We start from the raw sequence: 17,007 nt of genomic DNA, 5'->3' as shown, positions 1-17,007 counted from the left end.
ATTTTATTTTTAAAATCATAAAAACAAATACTGCAGGCTGTGGGGTTCGAACCCACGCGCACTTATGTGCAGAAGATCTTAAGTCTTCCCCCTTAACCACTCGGGCAAACCTGCTGACTGTTCACAATAATGACAAATTATAGAAACAATATTGTATCAAAAACTGGTTCAAATGGAATTTAAATAGCATTTTCGTTATGGGTTGCGTTACACATGAGAAAATAAACCTCTTCCACCAATTTTGCTCATTCACTTTAATTTGTTTTATTAAACATCTTAATACTATACGTGATTTAATTATTATTATTATTATTACTATTATAGTTCTAGTTATATAATATTGATTTAAAAAATAAAACAATGGTAAATTTTAAGTTAAATTTTTTATAAAAAAAATCTCGATATTATTTAAATTATATCAATTTGAAAATTTGTATTTTATCCAAAAATTTTAAAACAATTAATGCACATGTTTAAATTTGTTGCATAAAAAATATCATTTTTTTCATCTATTTTAGTGGTAAATTTAAATATTAAAAGTTAAAATGGATTTGTTTTGTCCCTATTTATTTAAAATAAAACCCAATTTAAAAACTGGGATATAATATTTAAATAAACGTGATAGCGTATATTAATGTATACATATACTAAGGTAATCAAGCCATGGAGTGAATTTATATTTTTTAATCTTTAAAAATAAAAAATAAAAACATTTTTTTTTAATTAATTCATAAACTTTTTTTTTTAAGAAACACGAGATTGAACTATAAAAAAAAACGTTAAAGTGATTAATCATAAGAAAAAAATTATGACATATTTGTATAAATAATAGAATCACTTTTTGAACACGATACAGCCTACCACCTACAAAAATTTGAGATATTTGTATGACTCGAGAAATCAACACAAACCATAAAGGTTGGGTTCGATTAGATTTTTTTTAGTTGAATTTTTTTAAAATAAAAAAATTTGAATGGGTTCTTGATATTTTTTTTGGTCAGGTTAACCTAACCAACCTGAAAAAATTATAACTCTAACTTACTTTTAAGATTATTATGAAATTAATGACAATTATAATCAATATTAGCGACATGTTGTGACTTATAAATGTATGAGGTTTAAATTTTACAAGATTTTAGTTATTAATATAATATATATCATAGATAAGTATACCTTTTTAAATAATTAAAAAATAACCACTTTGACAACCCAACCTACCCAATCCGAAAATAAAAGTATAGGTTGAGTTGGATTGTGAATTTTATTCTGGTTATTCGAGTCACTAACCCAACTTACCCAAAAATTTGGGTTAGTCAAGAGGATTTTCCCAATTCAACCTAGCCCAACCGAATATACCCATAATAATAAAAATGGTCCAAACACGAAGCAACCGAATTGAAGATAACTACAAAACCTTAACCATTTTCTAAGTCAAATCCAGAGAAGCACGTAACCAACGAGCCTAATTCCATATAAACTTAGCAAAATTAGGCACTTCAACTAAGCCTATAAAGAACGAACCATTGCAAAAGGGACTGAAAAAGGAGAAAATATTGAAGAAGAAGAAAAAAAGAAAGAAAAAAAAAAAGGGAATGGAGGATGTGGAGAATCAGATCGCAAAAAAGAGTCATAGTTTCATTGTGTTTAAAGAATCACTTTCAACAAAAGGATGGAAGATAGTCGGAGCCTGCAAGAAATGTTGGTATAAACTTCGAGCTAAGCTTAAAATATAGCTATCGAGATCATTGATCGTCGCAGAACTTTATAAGCCGACTTGATCGGGACGACACGTGCTTTTTCAGCTGATTCGATCGAGAAAAATTATTTGAACGGCTAGAACAACAACATGTCATTTGATGTTATCAAATGTTTGGTTTTGAATTCTACTGTAAAAAAAAAAAAAAATCCTTTTCAACTGACTCGATTGAAGAGAAACTATTTCAAAGATTAGAACGTATCATTTGATATTGTCATATGAACAACGAAGAATGGAAATTTAGGGTTCATTATGAATTCTCTCTTTATTTTATTCGAGTTGTTTTATTTGTACGAAAGATATATTAAATAATTAAAAATTTTAAAAACTCAGACAAAAAAAAAAAAAAATTTGGTGTTAGGGTTAATTTTGTAACTTGACATGGAATAATTTAGGCATTTAATGACATAAATTAAATAAATATATTTCCTAGAGCTGCGGGGCTTGCCCCGTCATCACGCGCCATATTACTCAGCCGCTTCCGCAGTGGAAACCGTCCCATTGTTCTCTCCCATACCATTGCCTTACGAGAAAACAGAAATTTTGACGGAACGTCCGTCAATTTCTGTTCGACAATTTTTTCTAATTTACTCTTATACCCCCACAGAACGCGTTGTCAATTCTGTTTGATTCTAAATTCATCTTTTTCTAAAGGACAAAATCGTAATTTCAACCTCTCATCCCTTGACTCGCTTGTCATCAAACAATGTCATCGGAATTTCGGAATCTAGCCCTATTTCCCTTTCCTCTTTTCCATATTTTTCCCGAGACGAGCGAGATCCGCGAAGGCTCCATTTCGAATTTCGAAGCGAAGAGGACGCCTGATTGTTGTTTTTTCAACGATCTCTTCGATTCGATTTCTTACTGGTTTCGAATCGGGAGTTCGTGAACGATGGGCGATTTCAATCTCGCTCTCGTAATCGTCGCTATTGTCGTCTGTGTGATTGTATTCATCTTCAATGTGTACCTTCTGATTAATTATCAGCATCCTGATGACAAGAACCAGGCGTATTTTCCTAAATTTGTCGTTGTTTTCGGTCTGTCTATTGCGTTGATATCCATTTTGATGTTACCGGCCGACGTCGCTAACCGACAGGCATGCAAGCACGCTTTGTATAATGGTGCATGTAACCTTACATTGCCGATGAAGGATCTATGGCTCGCTATCTATATCGTCGATGCTCTTCTCGTCTTCTTCATTATTCCTTTCGCCATGTTCTACTACGAAGGAGACCAGGACAAGTAATTGCTTAGAATTGGAGTCTTTTCTGAATATATTATATTCATTATGTGAGGCTTTATTTGTTTTGTGTTATCTTTGTGAAGGGGCATTGGGGAACGGATGAAAAGCGCCATGATATGGGTTGTGGTAATGGCCATTGTCTGTGCTCTCCTGTTGGGAATTTTATACGGTCAGCTCTTATGCTCATTCTTGTGGATTTTTACATTTTGTTGTTCTTACATTTGGTTTTTAGCTTTGACTGTAAGAAGTATTTATAAGTTGTGCCGATTATAAAGTTGAAGGCAACATTAAGCTTGCCTCGATTTTTGCTTTCCCTTAGAATTACGTTCTCACTATACCTAAAAAATAGCCAAGTGACGAATTGATATATTTCATGGCTTTGTTACTGTAGCATATCAACGTTCTTTCAGTTGATGGAGATGTGTATTTAAATTAGAATATTTTCTTATTTCCATTCCAGACTTAGTTTCCGTTCGGAAAATTGCCATGCGTTTTAACTAATGAACTTCGCTGGCATATTTATCAGGGTTCGTTGGAGAAGTTGACTTTACTGTTATGCATCTCTCTTCAAACACTGCTTCTTTTCCGAATTCATGGGAGTTCTCTAGCAGCCAACCGTGCATTGGAAATGGTGCCCACCAGGTTCTACTCTTGTGTGCAAATCTTACATTTCATAATATATGGTTCTATTCGGTTTTCAGGTGGCAGTTTTAATTATGGATTTTCAGGCCTCGACAAATGCACATCTACTTGACTACTTTTATTCACTGTGTTGTAGTGTTCGGCATTCACGGCAAATGCTTCATCAGAGAAAACGTGGACAATGCGCACTACTTTTCCCGAATATGTTGTTGCTCTTGCCACTATTGTTGGATCCGTACTCTTCTCTGTAAGTTAAGTGATGGAGATTGGAAGAAGCCACTGGATATCCATCTTTTATTAAATAGTGAACAATTTAAATACAAGTACTTTGCCCTTTCTCTTATGGCCAACCGGGTTGTCTATTAGTTGGAAATCACAAGGAAGCATGATATTGAATTTATTGACAAATGTTTCAAGTAGAATTTATGTATACTGCCCATTGTGCCATATAAAGATCACTAGTGAGTTATTTTCATGAAGCAAAACTTTTGGTGTTTATAAATTTTTTACTTCTTAATCTACGGACAATTTTTCCTACCGTTTAATTTCACAATAATCAAAGTACATTATGCTGATCTTTTTTTTTTTTTTTTTTTTTTTTTTTTTTTTTNTGGAGGTGTTGGCATTGCTTGTCTGCCCTTGGGCCTCATTTTCTCATTTGTTAGGCGTCCAAAGGCTGTTATCACTCGTTCACAGTATATCAAGGTGCTTTTTAGCTTTTCATAATTCATAATGCACATTCGTTATTATTTTAATGGTGGGATGGACATGCTAATTTCTATCGTTCAATAAGTTATTATTTAATATCCTGCAGGAAGCAACAGATTTGGGAAAAAAGGCAAGAGAACTGAAGAAAGCTGCTGATTCACTCCATCAAGAAGAAAGAAGTGGTTCTAAGGGTAGAAAATGGCGAAAGAATGTGAAGGCTGTAGAGAAGGTATGTTTCACCCTGGACAATGTTGGTGCTGATGTTCTTTTGGGCTTTATCCTTCCTTTTATTTTTGAATTTGGTTTTGGTTTTGATTAAATGCATTGTTCACTATTATCACATAATTGCTGAAGATCCTCAGCTTTTGCTAGTAGTCTTGTGAGTGTCGTTTTTGTCGGATGAGAACTTCAATACATTACTAAGTTTGATTTTAGATGTTCATTCTCAATTCTTAATGTGTTTATTGTGGCATCTACTTGTTTAATTTTGTAGGAGTTGCTTCAATTGGAAGAAGATGTAAATCTTTTAGAAGAGATGTACCCACAGGGAGAAAAGGTGGACTGCTGGATTTATTGTTATTATTATTTATCTTTTCTATTGTACAATTGCACTAACTTCTATTATCCTTTTTATGAAAATATTAATATGCTGAACCACAGGCGGAGACTGCATGGGCATTGACCGTTCTTGGCTACTTGGCAAAACTTGTGTTGGGAGTTTTGGGGTGAGTGAAGTTATGCTCCCCCTAGATTTTTCTGTTAAAGCATTACATATTCTTCTTTCTTTCTTTCTTCTTAGCTTCTATTTCACATCCACACTTTATTTTAAAATAGGTGGTTAACCGTGTACGATGATTTGTTGAAGAGTGAAGGAGACGACATCTTGCAATTTTTGCTATATGTTGCTAGATTAAGGGGGTAGATCATATTGGAGGTTCTTTTCTTTTTGTTTTGGTGACAAGTTGAGCTCTCGAATTTAAAATATTTGGTGGAAAGATTGATAAAACGTTGTTGCTCTTCCAAAGTCAGGAACTTGGGCTTTTACTGAAGATAGATAATGTCCACTCCACTTCTTTTTTTTTTTCTCTGTTTTTCTTCACAAGTTAGTTGACCTAGTTGCCACCTGGGTATATTAAATTTCCATCAACATATTGACATTTCGACATATCCATGTGGTTGACATTGACATAAGGGGTGAACTGATATTTCCATTATATAGTAAAAAAAATCGATAAATCATAAAAATGGAGCAACGAAATGTCGCTACAATGAATATAATATAAATAATAAGCATTTAAACTTGGTTAAGAAGTGTAAAATTAAAATATGTGTGTGTGTGTGTGTGTGTTCCAAAAATATCTATCGACAACAACATTTTATCGATATTTCCATTGACATTTTCATAAAATTAAGGCCTTGTTTTTTTTTTAAATTTTTTTTTTTTTGAAGTAGTTATGGTCCATTGTTGATCAGTTTCTTAAGCAAGTATATTAGACTCGTGTTTATCTCTGTTTGTTCACAATTTTTGACATATTCACTCGCATTGTATAATTCTTTTTTTTTTCTTTCTGTTTGACAGGTTGATTGTTTCAGTGGCCTGGGTTGTACATATCATTATATATCTGCTAGTTGATCCCCCGCTGTCTCCTTTTCTAAATGAAGTTTTTATCAAGCTGGATGATGTTTGGGGTACAGTTCTTTTCCTCACATTTTCCTTTCATGCTTTTTTCTGTGATAGATGTTGATATGAAGATTATTTTCCCATGTCACTAGGTCTTCTTGGAACTGCAGCATTTGCATTCTTCTGCTTCTACCTTCTTCTAGCAGTGATTGCGGGAGCCATGATGCTTGGCTTGAGACTAGTTTTTATCACAATTCATCCTATGAAGTATTTACAGTTTTCTTAGTGTTGAGTTTGTTCCTTTTTTTTGTCTGTCCAGCTGTTGATTGCTCAAAATTGACGTCACATTTTTGTTTCTCTTCCATCTATTCTTGTATACAGGTGGGGAGCCACACTGATGAACTCTTTCCTGTTTAATGTGGGGCTCATCCTCCTATGCTCTATCAGGTTAGGATCTTCAATTATTATTGCTTATTATCTACTATTTGCATTAGAACTTCTATGGTGGAGGCTGGCCAATAATGATCACCAATGAAGAAACAGTTTGGGGCGACAAAACCCGGGATACATTTGTGGATAAGTATGAGAAACTATCATTAATTTCAAAGGATGTACAAACAGGGATGGGAGGGGACATGGTGTCTCAAATCCCTCTCCTTAATCAAGGTGTTACAAAAACGTCACTGATTGTCTTGAAGAAAAAAGGGAGAATGATTACACAAAACTCTCTGTTTGGAAAATAGAACCCCTGACCTATTCTATCATTACAAATCCTATTATTAGTCCCCCTACCAAATATTGAGGTTTCGGTTGATTAAAGTAATTAAATTAGTGCCAAATAACTGACTTTTATTCTAATTGCCTGTGCCCTTCCTTTCTAGGAGCTCAATTGTTGACTGTGCAGTTTTGTGTTGTGTTATATGTCAGCCATAGGTGCATAGCTGTAGTTTTATTTTGTGTGTTAAGGCACAGAAGGAACCCAGAAAGGCACTACCTTGATTTTCTTTTAAAGATATGAGGCTCTCCAGACGACAAGCACGAGATTGATTGCTCGTCTCTTTTGGGATGCTGGTGGATGAATTTAAGATGTTCTCATTAGTCTAAACTCGAGATTTATTCCTTCTCAATGAACGTCATTCGTTTCATTAAAAGAAAAAAGTCTGACCCAAAGATCAGGAAGATCTTTGTTAAATGTTGAGCAGTTATTTAGTTGTCATCTATGGCTGAAATTAGAAGGGTTCTTTCTGTATCTTAATCAAGATGTTTGACTGATTATATCATGTCTGTTTTCTTTTTTATAGTGTGATTCAATTTTGCTCCACGGCATTTGCGTACTATGCACGAGCAACTGCAGCACAAGAAATCTTTGGACACACATTGCAGTCTCTTCGCGGTATCAGATATTTGTACAAGTGAGTGATGAGAATTTTATCCACTGATTTTTTTGATCCTGAATCCATGCCATCTGTGCTTTTTATTTGGTTGAATATACTTGGCTGTTGCATTGCAGGTATAATGTTTTCCAAATAGCATTCGTTGCGTTGGCAGGATTGACCTTCGCGTATTATGCTGCCTTTGTAAGCTTCCAAAAACTAATGCACTAGTTTGTTCTTTAAACCCCAATTTTTGGTTCTAATCCCACCATGGTATCTCCTTTTGTATTGTAAACTTCAAGGGATGGAGAAGAAAAAAGCCTTCTGGCAGGTTCCAGCTCTCCTCGTAACTGTATTTCTTGCCTCGACAAATCAAAAACCGACTAGGCCAATAAATTCTTTCATGTTCGTCATCCTTTTTAGACTAATTTGATTTGAAGGTCGTGTTCGGCGGAGACTTTCATTGTTGAATCTTGTGAAGTTGGCTGAAAACATCCAGAGAGTTGACTGACCTCCATATACAAAATGACATGGTGAGTGGTGCGACTGTTTGTACTTTAAAAGGCTTTTGTATGTATTGTTTCTTTAATTTGTGTTGTTATACATTCGGGTAGGCATGTAAAATTGAAGGTTGGTTGGTTGGTTGGTTCTTTGCACACTGGAAAATGATTCCTTAGGAAAGGCATTTCTTTGTAATATATAAGCCAATTGAGGATTAATTCTTGTATCACTTCTCCGCTTTATATTTATGCCTTTATTTGTATCAGTGGACCTTCAAAATGAAAAAAAAAAAAACAAGAGAATTTGGAAGCTCTAAGAATGCCATGGTTGGTTTGGCTGTGGTTTATAACATTTTTAAATTAGCTTACTGTTCGAAGAATAAATAATAATATAAGAAAAATTTTGAAAAATAATTTAAAGCTCAACAACAATTCTTAATTATAGAAACAACAATAGAACAAAGTTTAAAAAGTATAAAAACCAAAAACGCTCAGCTTCGGGCTATCTCCCACGACTACATCGTTAAGCTAGACAGGCTCACGCTAAATTTTGAAAAATAATTGAGCCTAAAAAAGAAAAAAAGAAAAAAACACCGACCGACCTTATTTAAAAAAAACAAACGCCCACCGTGGGGTTTGAACCCATGACAAAAAGGTTAAGAGCCTTAAGCTTCAACAACTAAGACAGGCTCACGTGTTGCAAACAATTGGGTGTACCAAATGGGTTCGATCTCTGTCCCTACATAATTTTTTTAATTTTAAAAATAAATAATAATATAGAAAAAAGTTTGAATAATAATTGAGCCCAACCACAATTTTAAAAAAGTTCAAAGCCTTGCGCTCTACCAACTACACTAGACAAACTAGCATGGTGCAAACTATTGGGTTCGATTTCAGGTTCACTACAAAACATTGGGTACGATCTTAATTTTAAAATTGTAAAACCTTGGAGTTCAAACCCACAACCACAAGGATAAGAGCCTTGCACTCTACCAACTAAGCTAGACGGGTTCAAGTATGGAAACCATTAGGTTCAATCTTAGGTCCATTGCATGATTTTCTAAATTTAAAAAATACATGATTTTCTAAATTTAAAAAATAAATAATAATATAGGACAAAAATTGAATAATAACTCAGACCGACAACAATTTAAAATCCAACGCTCACCGTGGGGCTCAAACCCACAACCATAAGGTTAAGAGCCTTGCGCTCTACCAACTAAGCTAGAAAAACTTGCATGGTACAAACACTTAGGTTCGATTTCAGGTCCACTAAATCATTTTCTAAATTTAAAAAATAAATAATAATATATGACAAAATTTGAATAATAATTGAGCCGGACAACAACTTTAAAAAACAAACACCCACCATGGGGTTCAAACCCACAACCACATGGTTAAAAGCCTTACGGTCTACCAACTAAGCTAAACGGGCTCACATGATGCAAACCATTAGGTTCGATTTCAGGTCCACTACATCATTTTCTAAATTGAAAAAATAAATAATAATATAGGAAAAAGTTTGAATAATAATTGAGTCCGACAACAATTTTAAAAAACAAACGCCCAATGGAGCTTGAATCCACGACCACAAGGTTAAGGGCCTTGCGCTCTACCAAATGAACTAGAAAAACTCGCATGGTACAAACACTTGGGTTTGATTTCAGGTCCACTAAATGATTTTCTAAATTTAAAAAATAAATAATAATATAGGACAAAATTTGAATAATAATTGAGCCAGAGACACCAACTTAAAAAAACAAACACCCACCGTGGGGCTCAAACCCACAACCACAAGGTTAAGAGCCTTGCGGTCTACCAACTGAGCTAAATGGCCTCACATGGTACAAACCATTAGGTTCGATTTCAGGTCCACTACATCATTTTCTAAATTGAAAAAATAAATAATAATATAGGAAAAAGTTTGAATAATCATTGAGCCCGACAACAATTTTAAAAAACAAACGCCCAATGGAGCTTGAATCCACGACCACAAGGTTAAGGGCCTTGCGCTCTACCAAATGAACTAGAAAAACTCGCATGGTACAAACACTTGGGTTTGATTTCAGGTCCACTAAATGATTTTCTAAATTTAAAAAATAAATAATAATATAGGACAAAATTTGAATAATAATTGAGCCAGAGACACCAACTTAAAAAAACAAACACCCACCGTGGGGCTCAAACCCACAACCACAAGGTTAAGAGCCTTGCGGTCTACCAACTGAGCTAAATGGCCTCACATGGTACAAACCATTAGGTTCGATTTCAGGTCCACTACATCATTTTCTAAATTGAAAAAATAAATAATAATATAGGAAAAAGTTTGAATAATCATTGAGCCCGACAACAATTTTATAAAACAACCGCCCACTGTGGGGCTCGAACCCACGACCAAAAGGTTAAGAGCCTTGCGCTCTACCAACTGAGCTAGACGGGCTCGCATGGTGCAAATCATTAGGTTCGATCTCAGGTCCACTAAATCATTTTCTAAATTTAAAAAATAAATAATAATATATGACAAAATTTGAATAATAATTGAGCCGGACAACAACTTTAAAAAACAAACACCCACCATGGGGTTCAAACCCACAACCACATGGTTAAAAGCCTTACGGTCTACCAACTAAGCTAAACGGGCTCACATGATGCAAACCATTAGGTTCGATTTCAGGTCCACTACATCATTTTCTAAATTGAAAAAATAAATAATAATATAGGAAAAAGTTTGAATAATAATTGAGTCCGACAACAATTTTAAAAAACAAACGCCCAATGGAGCTTGAATCCACGACCACAAGGTTAAGGGCCTTGCGCTCTACCAAATGAACTAGAAAAACTCGCATGGTACAAACACTTGGGTTTGATTTCAGGTCCACTAAATGATTTTCTAAATTTAAAAAATAAATAATAATATAGGACAAAATTTGAATAATAATTGAGCCAGAGACACCAACTTAAAAAAACAAACACCCACCGTGGGGCTCAAACCCACAACCACAAGGTTAAGAGCCTTGCGGTCTACCAACTGAGCTAAATGGCCTCACATGGTACAAACCATTAGGTTCGATTTCAGGTCCACTACATCATTTTCTAAATTGAAAAAATAAATAATAATATAGGAAAAAGTTTGAATAATCATTGAGCCCGACAACAATTTTATAAAACAACCGCCCACTGTGGGGCTCGAACCCACGACCAAAAGGTTAAGAGCCTTGCGCTCTACCAACTGAGCTAGACGGGCTCGCATGGTGCAAATCATTAGGTTCGATCTCAGGTCCACTAAATCATTTTCTAAATTTAAAAAATAAATAATAATATAGGACAAAGTTTAAATAATAATTGAACCCGAGAACAATTTTAAAAGGCAAACACCCATCGTAGGGCACAAACCCACGACCACAAGGTTAAGAGCCTTGCGCTCTACCAACTGAGCTAGACGGGCTCGCATGGTGCAAATCATTAGGTTCGATTTCTGGTCCACTCCATCGTTTTCTAAATTTAAAAAATAAATAATAATATAAGAGGGCTCAAAAATTTTAAATAACAAACGCCCACCGTGGGGCTCGAACCCACGACCACAAGGTTAAGAGCCTTGCGCTCTACCAACTGAGTTAGACGAGCTCGCATGGTGCAAACCATTAGGCTCGATGTCTGGTCCACTGCATCGTTTTCTAAATTTAAAAAATAAATAATAATATAGGACAAAGTTTGAATAATAATTGAGCCCGATAACAATTTTAAAATACAAACGCCCACCGTGGGGCTCGAACCCACGACCACAAGGTTAAGAGCCTTGCGCTCTACCAACTGAGCTAGACGGGCTCGCATGGTGCAAATCATTAGGTTCGATTTCTGGTCCACTCCATCGTTTTCTAAATTTAAAAAATAAATAATAATATAAGAGGGCTCAAAAATTTTAAATAACAAACGCCCACCGTGGGGCTCGAACCCACGACCACAAGGTTAAGAGCCTTGCGCTCTACCAACTGAGCTAGACGGGCTCGCATGGTGCAAATCATTAGGTTCGATTTCTGGTCCACTCCATCGTTTTCTAAATTTAAAAAATAAATAATAATATAAGAGGGCTCAAAAATTTTAAATAACAAACGCCCACCGTGGGGCTCGAACCCACGACCACAAGGTTAAGAGCCTTGCGCTCTACCAACTGAGCTAGACGGGCTCGCGTGGTCAAAACCATTAGGTTCGATGTCAGGTCCACTGCATCATTTTCTAAATTTTAAAAATAAATAATAATATAAGACTCATTTTCTAAATTTTAAAAATAAATAATAATATAAGACAAAGTTTGAATAATAATTGAGCCCGACAACAATTTTAAAAGATGTAATACATACACCCACCATGGGGCTCGAACCCACGACCACAAGGTTAAGAGCCTTGCGCTTTACCAACTGAGCTAAACAAGCTCGCATGGTTGAAACTATTAGGTTCGATATCAGGTCCACTGCATAATTTTCTAAATTAAAAAAATAAATAATAATATAGGACAAAATTTGAATAATAATTGAGCCGACAACAATTTTAAAAGACAAACGCCCACCGTGGGGCTCGAACCCACGACCACAAGGTTAAGAGCCTTGCGCTCTACCAACTGAGCTAGACGGGCTCGCGTGGTGCAAACCATTAGGCTCGATGTCAGGTCCACTGCATCATTTTCGAAATTTTAAAAATAAATAATAATATAAGACAAAATTTGAATAATAATTGAGCCCGATAACAATTTTAAAAGACAAACGCCCACCGTGGGGCTCGAACCCACGACCACAAGGTTAAGAGCCTTGCGCTCTACCAACTGAGCTAGACGGGCTCGCATGGTCAAATCATTAGGTTCGATGTCAGGTCCACTGCATCATTTTCTAAATTTTAAAAATAAATAATAATATAAGAGGGCTCAACAATTTTAAATAACAAACGCCCACCGTGGGGCTCAAACCCATGACCACAATTTTAAAAGACAAACGCCCACCGTGGGGCTCGAACCCACGACCACAAGGTTAAGAGCCTTGCGCTCTACCAACTGAGCTAGACGGGCTCGCATGGTCAAATCATTAGGTTCGATGTCAGGTCCACTGCATCATTTTCTAAATTTTAAAAATAAATAATAATATAAGAGGGCTCAACAATTTTAAATAACAAACGCCCACCGTGGGGCTCAAACCCATGACCACAATTTTAAAAGACAAACGCCCACCGTGGGGCTCGAACCCACGACCACAAGGTTAAGAGCCTTGCGCTCTACCAACTGAGCTAGACGGGCTCGCATGGTCAAATCATTAGGTTCGATGTCAGGTCCACTGCATCATTTTCTAAATTTTAAAAATAAATAATAATATAAGAGGGCTCAACAATTTTAAATAACAAACGCCCACCGTGGGGCTCAAACCCATGACCACAATTTTAAAAGACAAACGCCCACCGTGGGGCTCGAACTCACGACCACAAGGTTAAGAGCCTTGCGCTCTACCAACTGAGCTAGACAGGCTCGCGTGGTGCAAACCATTAGGCTCGATATCAGGTCCACTGCATCATTTTCGAAATTTTAAAAATAAATAATAATATAAGACAAAGTTTGAATAATAATTGAGCCCGATAACAATTTTAAAAGACAAACACCCACAGTGGGATTCGAACCCAAGACCACAAGGTTAAGAGCATTGCACTCTACCAACTGAGCTAGACAGGCTCGCATGGTGCAAACCATTAGGTTCGATTTCAGGTCCACTGCATCATCTTCTAAATTTAAAAAATAAATAATAATATAGGACAAAATTTAAATAATAATTGAGCTCTACAACAATTTTAAAATACACACTACAATCATGGGGCTCAAACCCACGACTACAAGGTTAAGAGCCTTGCACTCTACCAACTAAGCTAGAATAGCTCACATGGTGCAAACCATTAGGTTCGTTCTTAGCTTCACTACATCATTTTCTAAATTTAAAAAATAAATAATAATATAGGACAAGGTTTGAATAATATAATTGAGCCCGAGAACAATTTTAAAAGACAAATACCCACCGTGGGGCTTGAACACACGACCACAAGGTTAAGAGCCTTGCACTCTACCAACTGAGCTAGACGGGCTCGCATGGTGCAAACCATTAGGTTCGATGTCAGGTCCACTACATCATTTTCTAAATTTTAAAAATAAATAATAATATAAGACAAAGTTTGAATAATAATTGAGTCGGAGAACAATTTTAAAAGACAAACGCCCACCGTGGGGCTCAAACCCACGACCACAAGGTTAAGAGCCTTGCGCTCTACCAACTGAGCTAGATAGGCTCGCGTGGTGCAAACCATTAGGTTCGATTTCATGTCCACTGCATCATTTTCTAAATTTAAAAAATAAATAATAATATAGGACAAAGTTTAAATAATAATTGAGCGCCAATTTTAAAAGACACACGCCCACCGTGGGGCTCGAACCCACAACCACAAGGTTAAGAGCCTTGCGCTCTTCCAACTGAGCTAGACGGGCTCGCATGGTGCAAACCATTAGGTTCGATTTCATGTCCACTGCATCATTTTCTAAATTTAAAAAATAAATAATAATATAGGACAAAGTTTGAATAATAATTGAGCGCGACAACAATTTTAAAAGACAAACGCACACCATGGGATTCGAACCCTCAACCATAAGGCTTAGAGTCTTGCGATCTACCAACTGAGCTAGACGGGCACGCATGGTGCAAACCATTAGGTTCAATTTCATGTCCACTCCATCATTTTCTAAATTTAAAAATTAAATAATAATATAGGACAAAGTTTGAATAATAATTGAGCCCGACAACAATTTTATAAAAGACATAAATGCACACCGTGGAATTCGAACCCACGACCACAAGGTTAAGAGCCTTGCGATCTACCAACTGAGCTAGACGGGCTCGCGTGGTGCAAACCATTAGGTTCGATTTCATGTCCACTGCATCATTTTCTAAATTTAAAAAATAAATAATAATATAGGACAAAGTTTGAATAATAATTGAGCTCGACAACAATTTTAAAAGACAAACGCACACCATGGGATTCGAACCCTCAACCATAAGGCTTAGAGTCTTGCGATCTACCAACTGAGCTAGACGGGCACGCATGGTGCAAACCATTAGGTTCAATTTCATGTCCACTCCATCATTTTCTAAATTTAAAAATTAAATAATAATATAGGACAAAGTTTGAATAATAATTGAGCCCGACAACAATTTTATAAAAGACATAAATGCACACCGTGGAATTCGAACCCACGACCACAAGGTTAAGAGCCTTGCGATCTACCAACTGAGCTAGACGGGCTCGCGTGGTGCAAACCATTAGGTTCGATTTCATGTCCACTGCATCATTTTCTAAATTTAAAAAATAAATAATAATATAGGACAAAGTTTAAATAATAATTGAGCTCGAGAACAATTTTAAAAGACAAACTCCCACCGTGGGGTTCGAACCCACGACCACAAGATGCTCTACCAACTGAGCTAGACGGCCCAAGTGGTGCAAACCATTAGGTTCGATTTCAGGTCCACTGCATCATTTTCTAAATTTAAAAAATAAATAATAATATAGGATAAAGTTTGAATAATAATTGAGTCCGACAACAATTTTAAAAAATAAACGGCCACCATGGGGTTCAAACCCACGACCACAAGGTTAAGGGCCTTGCACTCTACCAACTGAGCTAGACAAGCTCGCATGGTGCAAACCATTTCGTTTGATCTCAGGTCCATTGCATCATTTTCTAAATTTAAAAAATAAATAATAATATAAGAGAAAGTTTGAATAATAATTGAGCCGACAATAATTTAAAATAAATAAATAAATAAAAAATAAAAAAAAATAAAAAAAAAAAAAAAAAAAAAAAACAACGTAGGGTTCAAACCAACAACCACAAGCTTAAGAGCCTTACATTCAACCAACTAAGCTAGACAAGCTCACATGGTGTAAACCATTGGGTTCGATCTCAGGTCCACTGCATCATTTTTTATATTTGAAAAATAAATAATAATATATGACAAAGTTTAAATAATAATTAAGCTCGACAATATTTTTAAAACGGTAGAAATAGTAAGACAATAAAATTTTAAAAAACAAAAGCCCAATGTGGGGCTCAAACCCACCAGCTCAAAGTTAAAAGCCTTGCACTCTACCAACTAAGCTAGATCGACTCGCATGGTGCAAACCATTAGATTCTATCACAGGTCCACTGCATCATTTTCTATATTTTAAAAATAAATAATCATATAAGACAAAGTTTGAAGCTAGACCGGCTCACATGGTGCAAACCATTAGGTTCAATCTCAGGTCCATTGCATCATTTTCTAAATGTTAAACACCCACCATGGGGCTCAAACCCATGACCACAAGGTTAAGAGCCTTGCCTACCAATTAAGCCCCAAGTGGTGCAAACTATTGGGTTGGATCTCAGGTCTACTCCATCATTTTCTAAATTTTAAAAGTAAATAATAATATAGGACAAAATTTGAAAAATAATTGAGCCTAACAACAATTTTAAAATTGTAGAAATCCACGACCACAAGGTAAAGAGCCTTGCGCTCTACCGATTAAGCTAGATAGACTCAAATGATACTTACTATTGGGTTCGATAACAAAAATAATAAAATAAAAAAACGTCCACAAGATTATAACCACAAACCAAACAAAGAGAAGTTTTTGATACCCTTTAAACACATAGTGAAAGTGAGTACGATAATATGAGTTTTTACATTCCTGTCTGATAGAAAACTTCAATAATCCGTCTTCGAAAGTCATTTTATAGATGAAGAAGCAATGTTTGTTGAATCCTCTTGACCTTAAATCGCGTAATAGATTCAGTTAAAACATTTGAAACACCGTAATTCTTATCAATTATGCTAGTTAAACTCACGAGTCATGTCTAGTTGATAGAGGAATGACTCCGGTATCAGAAGTATGGAGTAAACTTCTGATCCTATTATTATCTCCTAACGTGATAATGATAAGGAGTCCTTTCATTTCTATGGTTCCGTCTCATGCCATACAATTACAAAACGGCATATTGGTCGCAAAATGACATGTCGCTACTTAGACTCAAATCGAGATGCTCTAGCATTGCTTTCTAAGAGCAGCCTGTCTACCGATTTCACTATATCGGCTTTCTTAAAATC

The 17,007-nt window shown here is 35.7% G+C and overlaps 1 protein-coding gene and 21 non-coding genes across 22 annotated transcripts; 1 reads left to right on the top strand and 21 right to left on the bottom strand.

Annotated features, from left to right (window-relative positions):
* Nucleotides 1-31: 31 nt before the first annotated feature.
* TRNAL-UAA lies at nucleotides 32-114 on the bottom strand. Its single transcript has one exon. It is a non-coding gene; the product is annotated as a tRNA-Leu (tRNA).
* Nucleotides 115-2,477: 2,363 nt separating this feature from the next.
* LOC111804299 (LIMR family protein At5g01460) lies at nucleotides 2,478-8,073 on the top strand. The gene is made up of 14 exons (XM_023689053.1): nucleotides 2,478-2,998; nucleotides 3,083-3,168; nucleotides 3,526-3,641; nucleotides 3,778-3,891; nucleotides 4,251-4,346; nucleotides 4,456-4,578; nucleotides 4,843-4,905; nucleotides 5,010-5,074; nucleotides 5,929-6,038; nucleotides 6,123-6,237; nucleotides 6,352-6,417; nucleotides 7,272-7,382; nucleotides 7,481-7,547; nucleotides 7,646-8,073. The coding sequence occupies exons 1-14, from the start codon at nucleotides 2,649-2,651 to the stop codon at nucleotides 7,691-7,693; spliced, it is 1,530 nt and encodes a 509-aa protein (XP_023544821.1). The 5' UTR covers nucleotides 2,478-2,648; the 3' UTR covers nucleotides 7,694-8,073.
* A 2,137-nt stretch (nucleotides 8,074-10,210) lies between these two features.
* On the bottom strand, nucleotides 10,211-10,283 carry TRNAK-CUU. Its single transcript has one exon. It is a non-coding gene; the product is annotated as a tRNA-Lys (tRNA).
* Nucleotides 10,284-11,014: 731 nt separating this feature from the next.
* TRNAK-CUU lies at nucleotides 11,015-11,087 on the bottom strand. The gene has a single exon. It is a non-coding gene; the product is annotated as a tRNA-Lys (tRNA).
* Nucleotides 11,088-11,215: 128 nt separating this feature from the next.
* On the bottom strand, nucleotides 11,216-11,288 carry TRNAK-CUU. The gene has a single exon. It is a non-coding gene; the product is annotated as a tRNA-Lys (tRNA).
* A 106-nt stretch (nucleotides 11,289-11,394) lies between these two features.
* Nucleotides 11,395-11,467, bottom strand: TRNAK-CUU. The gene has a single exon. It is a non-coding gene; the product is annotated as a tRNA-Lys (tRNA).
* A 128-nt stretch (nucleotides 11,468-11,595) lies between these two features.
* TRNAK-CUU lies at nucleotides 11,596-11,668 on the bottom strand. Its single transcript has one exon. It is a non-coding gene; the product is annotated as a tRNA-Lys (tRNA).
* Nucleotides 11,669-11,774: 106 nt separating this feature from the next.
* Nucleotides 11,775-11,847, bottom strand: TRNAK-CUU. The gene has a single exon. It is a non-coding gene; the product is annotated as a tRNA-Lys (tRNA).
* Nucleotides 11,848-11,953: 106 nt separating this feature from the next.
* Nucleotides 11,954-12,026, bottom strand: TRNAK-CUU. Its single transcript has one exon. It is a non-coding gene; the product is annotated as a tRNA-Lys (tRNA).
* A 174-nt stretch (nucleotides 12,027-12,200) lies between these two features.
* TRNAK-CUU lies at nucleotides 12,201-12,273 on the bottom strand. The gene has a single exon. It is a non-coding gene; the product is annotated as a tRNA-Lys (tRNA).
* Nucleotides 12,274-12,400: 127 nt separating this feature from the next.
* On the bottom strand, nucleotides 12,401-12,473 carry TRNAK-CUU. Its single transcript has one exon. It is a non-coding gene; the product is annotated as a tRNA-Lys (tRNA).
* Nucleotides 12,474-12,601: 128 nt separating this feature from the next.
* On the bottom strand, nucleotides 12,602-12,674 carry TRNAK-CUU. The gene has a single exon. It is a non-coding gene; the product is annotated as a tRNA-Lys (tRNA).
* Nucleotides 12,675-12,826: 152 nt separating this feature from the next.
* TRNAK-CUU lies at nucleotides 12,827-12,899 on the bottom strand. Its single transcript has one exon. It is a non-coding gene; the product is annotated as a tRNA-Lys (tRNA).
* Nucleotides 12,900-13,051: 152 nt separating this feature from the next.
* Nucleotides 13,052-13,124, bottom strand: TRNAK-CUU. Its single transcript has one exon. It is a non-coding gene; the product is annotated as a tRNA-Lys (tRNA).
* Nucleotides 13,125-13,276: 152 nt separating this feature from the next.
* On the bottom strand, nucleotides 13,277-13,349 carry TRNAK-CUU. Its single transcript has one exon. It is a non-coding gene; the product is annotated as a tRNA-Lys (tRNA).
* Nucleotides 13,350-13,477: 128 nt separating this feature from the next.
* Nucleotides 13,478-13,550, bottom strand: TRNAK-CUU. The gene has a single exon. It is a non-coding gene; the product is annotated as a tRNA-Lys (tRNA).
* Nucleotides 13,551-13,881: 331 nt separating this feature from the next.
* On the bottom strand, nucleotides 13,882-13,954 carry TRNAK-CUU. The gene has a single exon. It is a non-coding gene; the product is annotated as a tRNA-Lys (tRNA).
* Nucleotides 13,955-14,082: 128 nt separating this feature from the next.
* Nucleotides 14,083-14,155, bottom strand: TRNAK-CUU. The gene has a single exon. It is a non-coding gene; the product is annotated as a tRNA-Lys (tRNA).
* A 123-nt stretch (nucleotides 14,156-14,278) lies between these two features.
* TRNAK-CUU lies at nucleotides 14,279-14,351 on the bottom strand. Its single transcript has one exon. It is a non-coding gene; the product is annotated as a tRNA-Lys (tRNA).
* Nucleotides 14,352-14,684: 333 nt separating this feature from the next.
* On the bottom strand, nucleotides 14,685-14,757 carry TRNAK-CUU. The gene has a single exon. It is a non-coding gene; the product is annotated as a tRNA-Lys (tRNA).
* Nucleotides 14,758-15,090: 333 nt separating this feature from the next.
* TRNAK-CUU lies at nucleotides 15,091-15,163 on the bottom strand. The gene has a single exon. It is a non-coding gene; the product is annotated as a tRNA-Lys (tRNA).
* Nucleotides 15,164-15,479: 316 nt separating this feature from the next.
* TRNAK-CUU lies at nucleotides 15,480-15,552 on the bottom strand. Its single transcript has one exon. It is a non-coding gene; the product is annotated as a tRNA-Lys (tRNA).
* Between the last annotated feature and the right edge of the window lie 1,455 nt (nucleotides 15,553-17,007).

The sequence above is a fragment of the Cucurbita pepo genome, chromosome LG10 (genome assembly GCF_002806865.2).
Source record: "Cucurbita pepo subsp. pepo cultivar mu-cu-16 chromosome LG10, ASM280686v2, whole genome shotgun sequence".
Lineage (NCBI taxonomy): Eukaryota > Viridiplantae > Streptophyta > Magnoliopsida > Cucurbitales > Cucurbitaceae > Cucurbita > Cucurbita pepo.
This window is presented reverse-complemented; position numbering and strand designations above follow the sequence as displayed.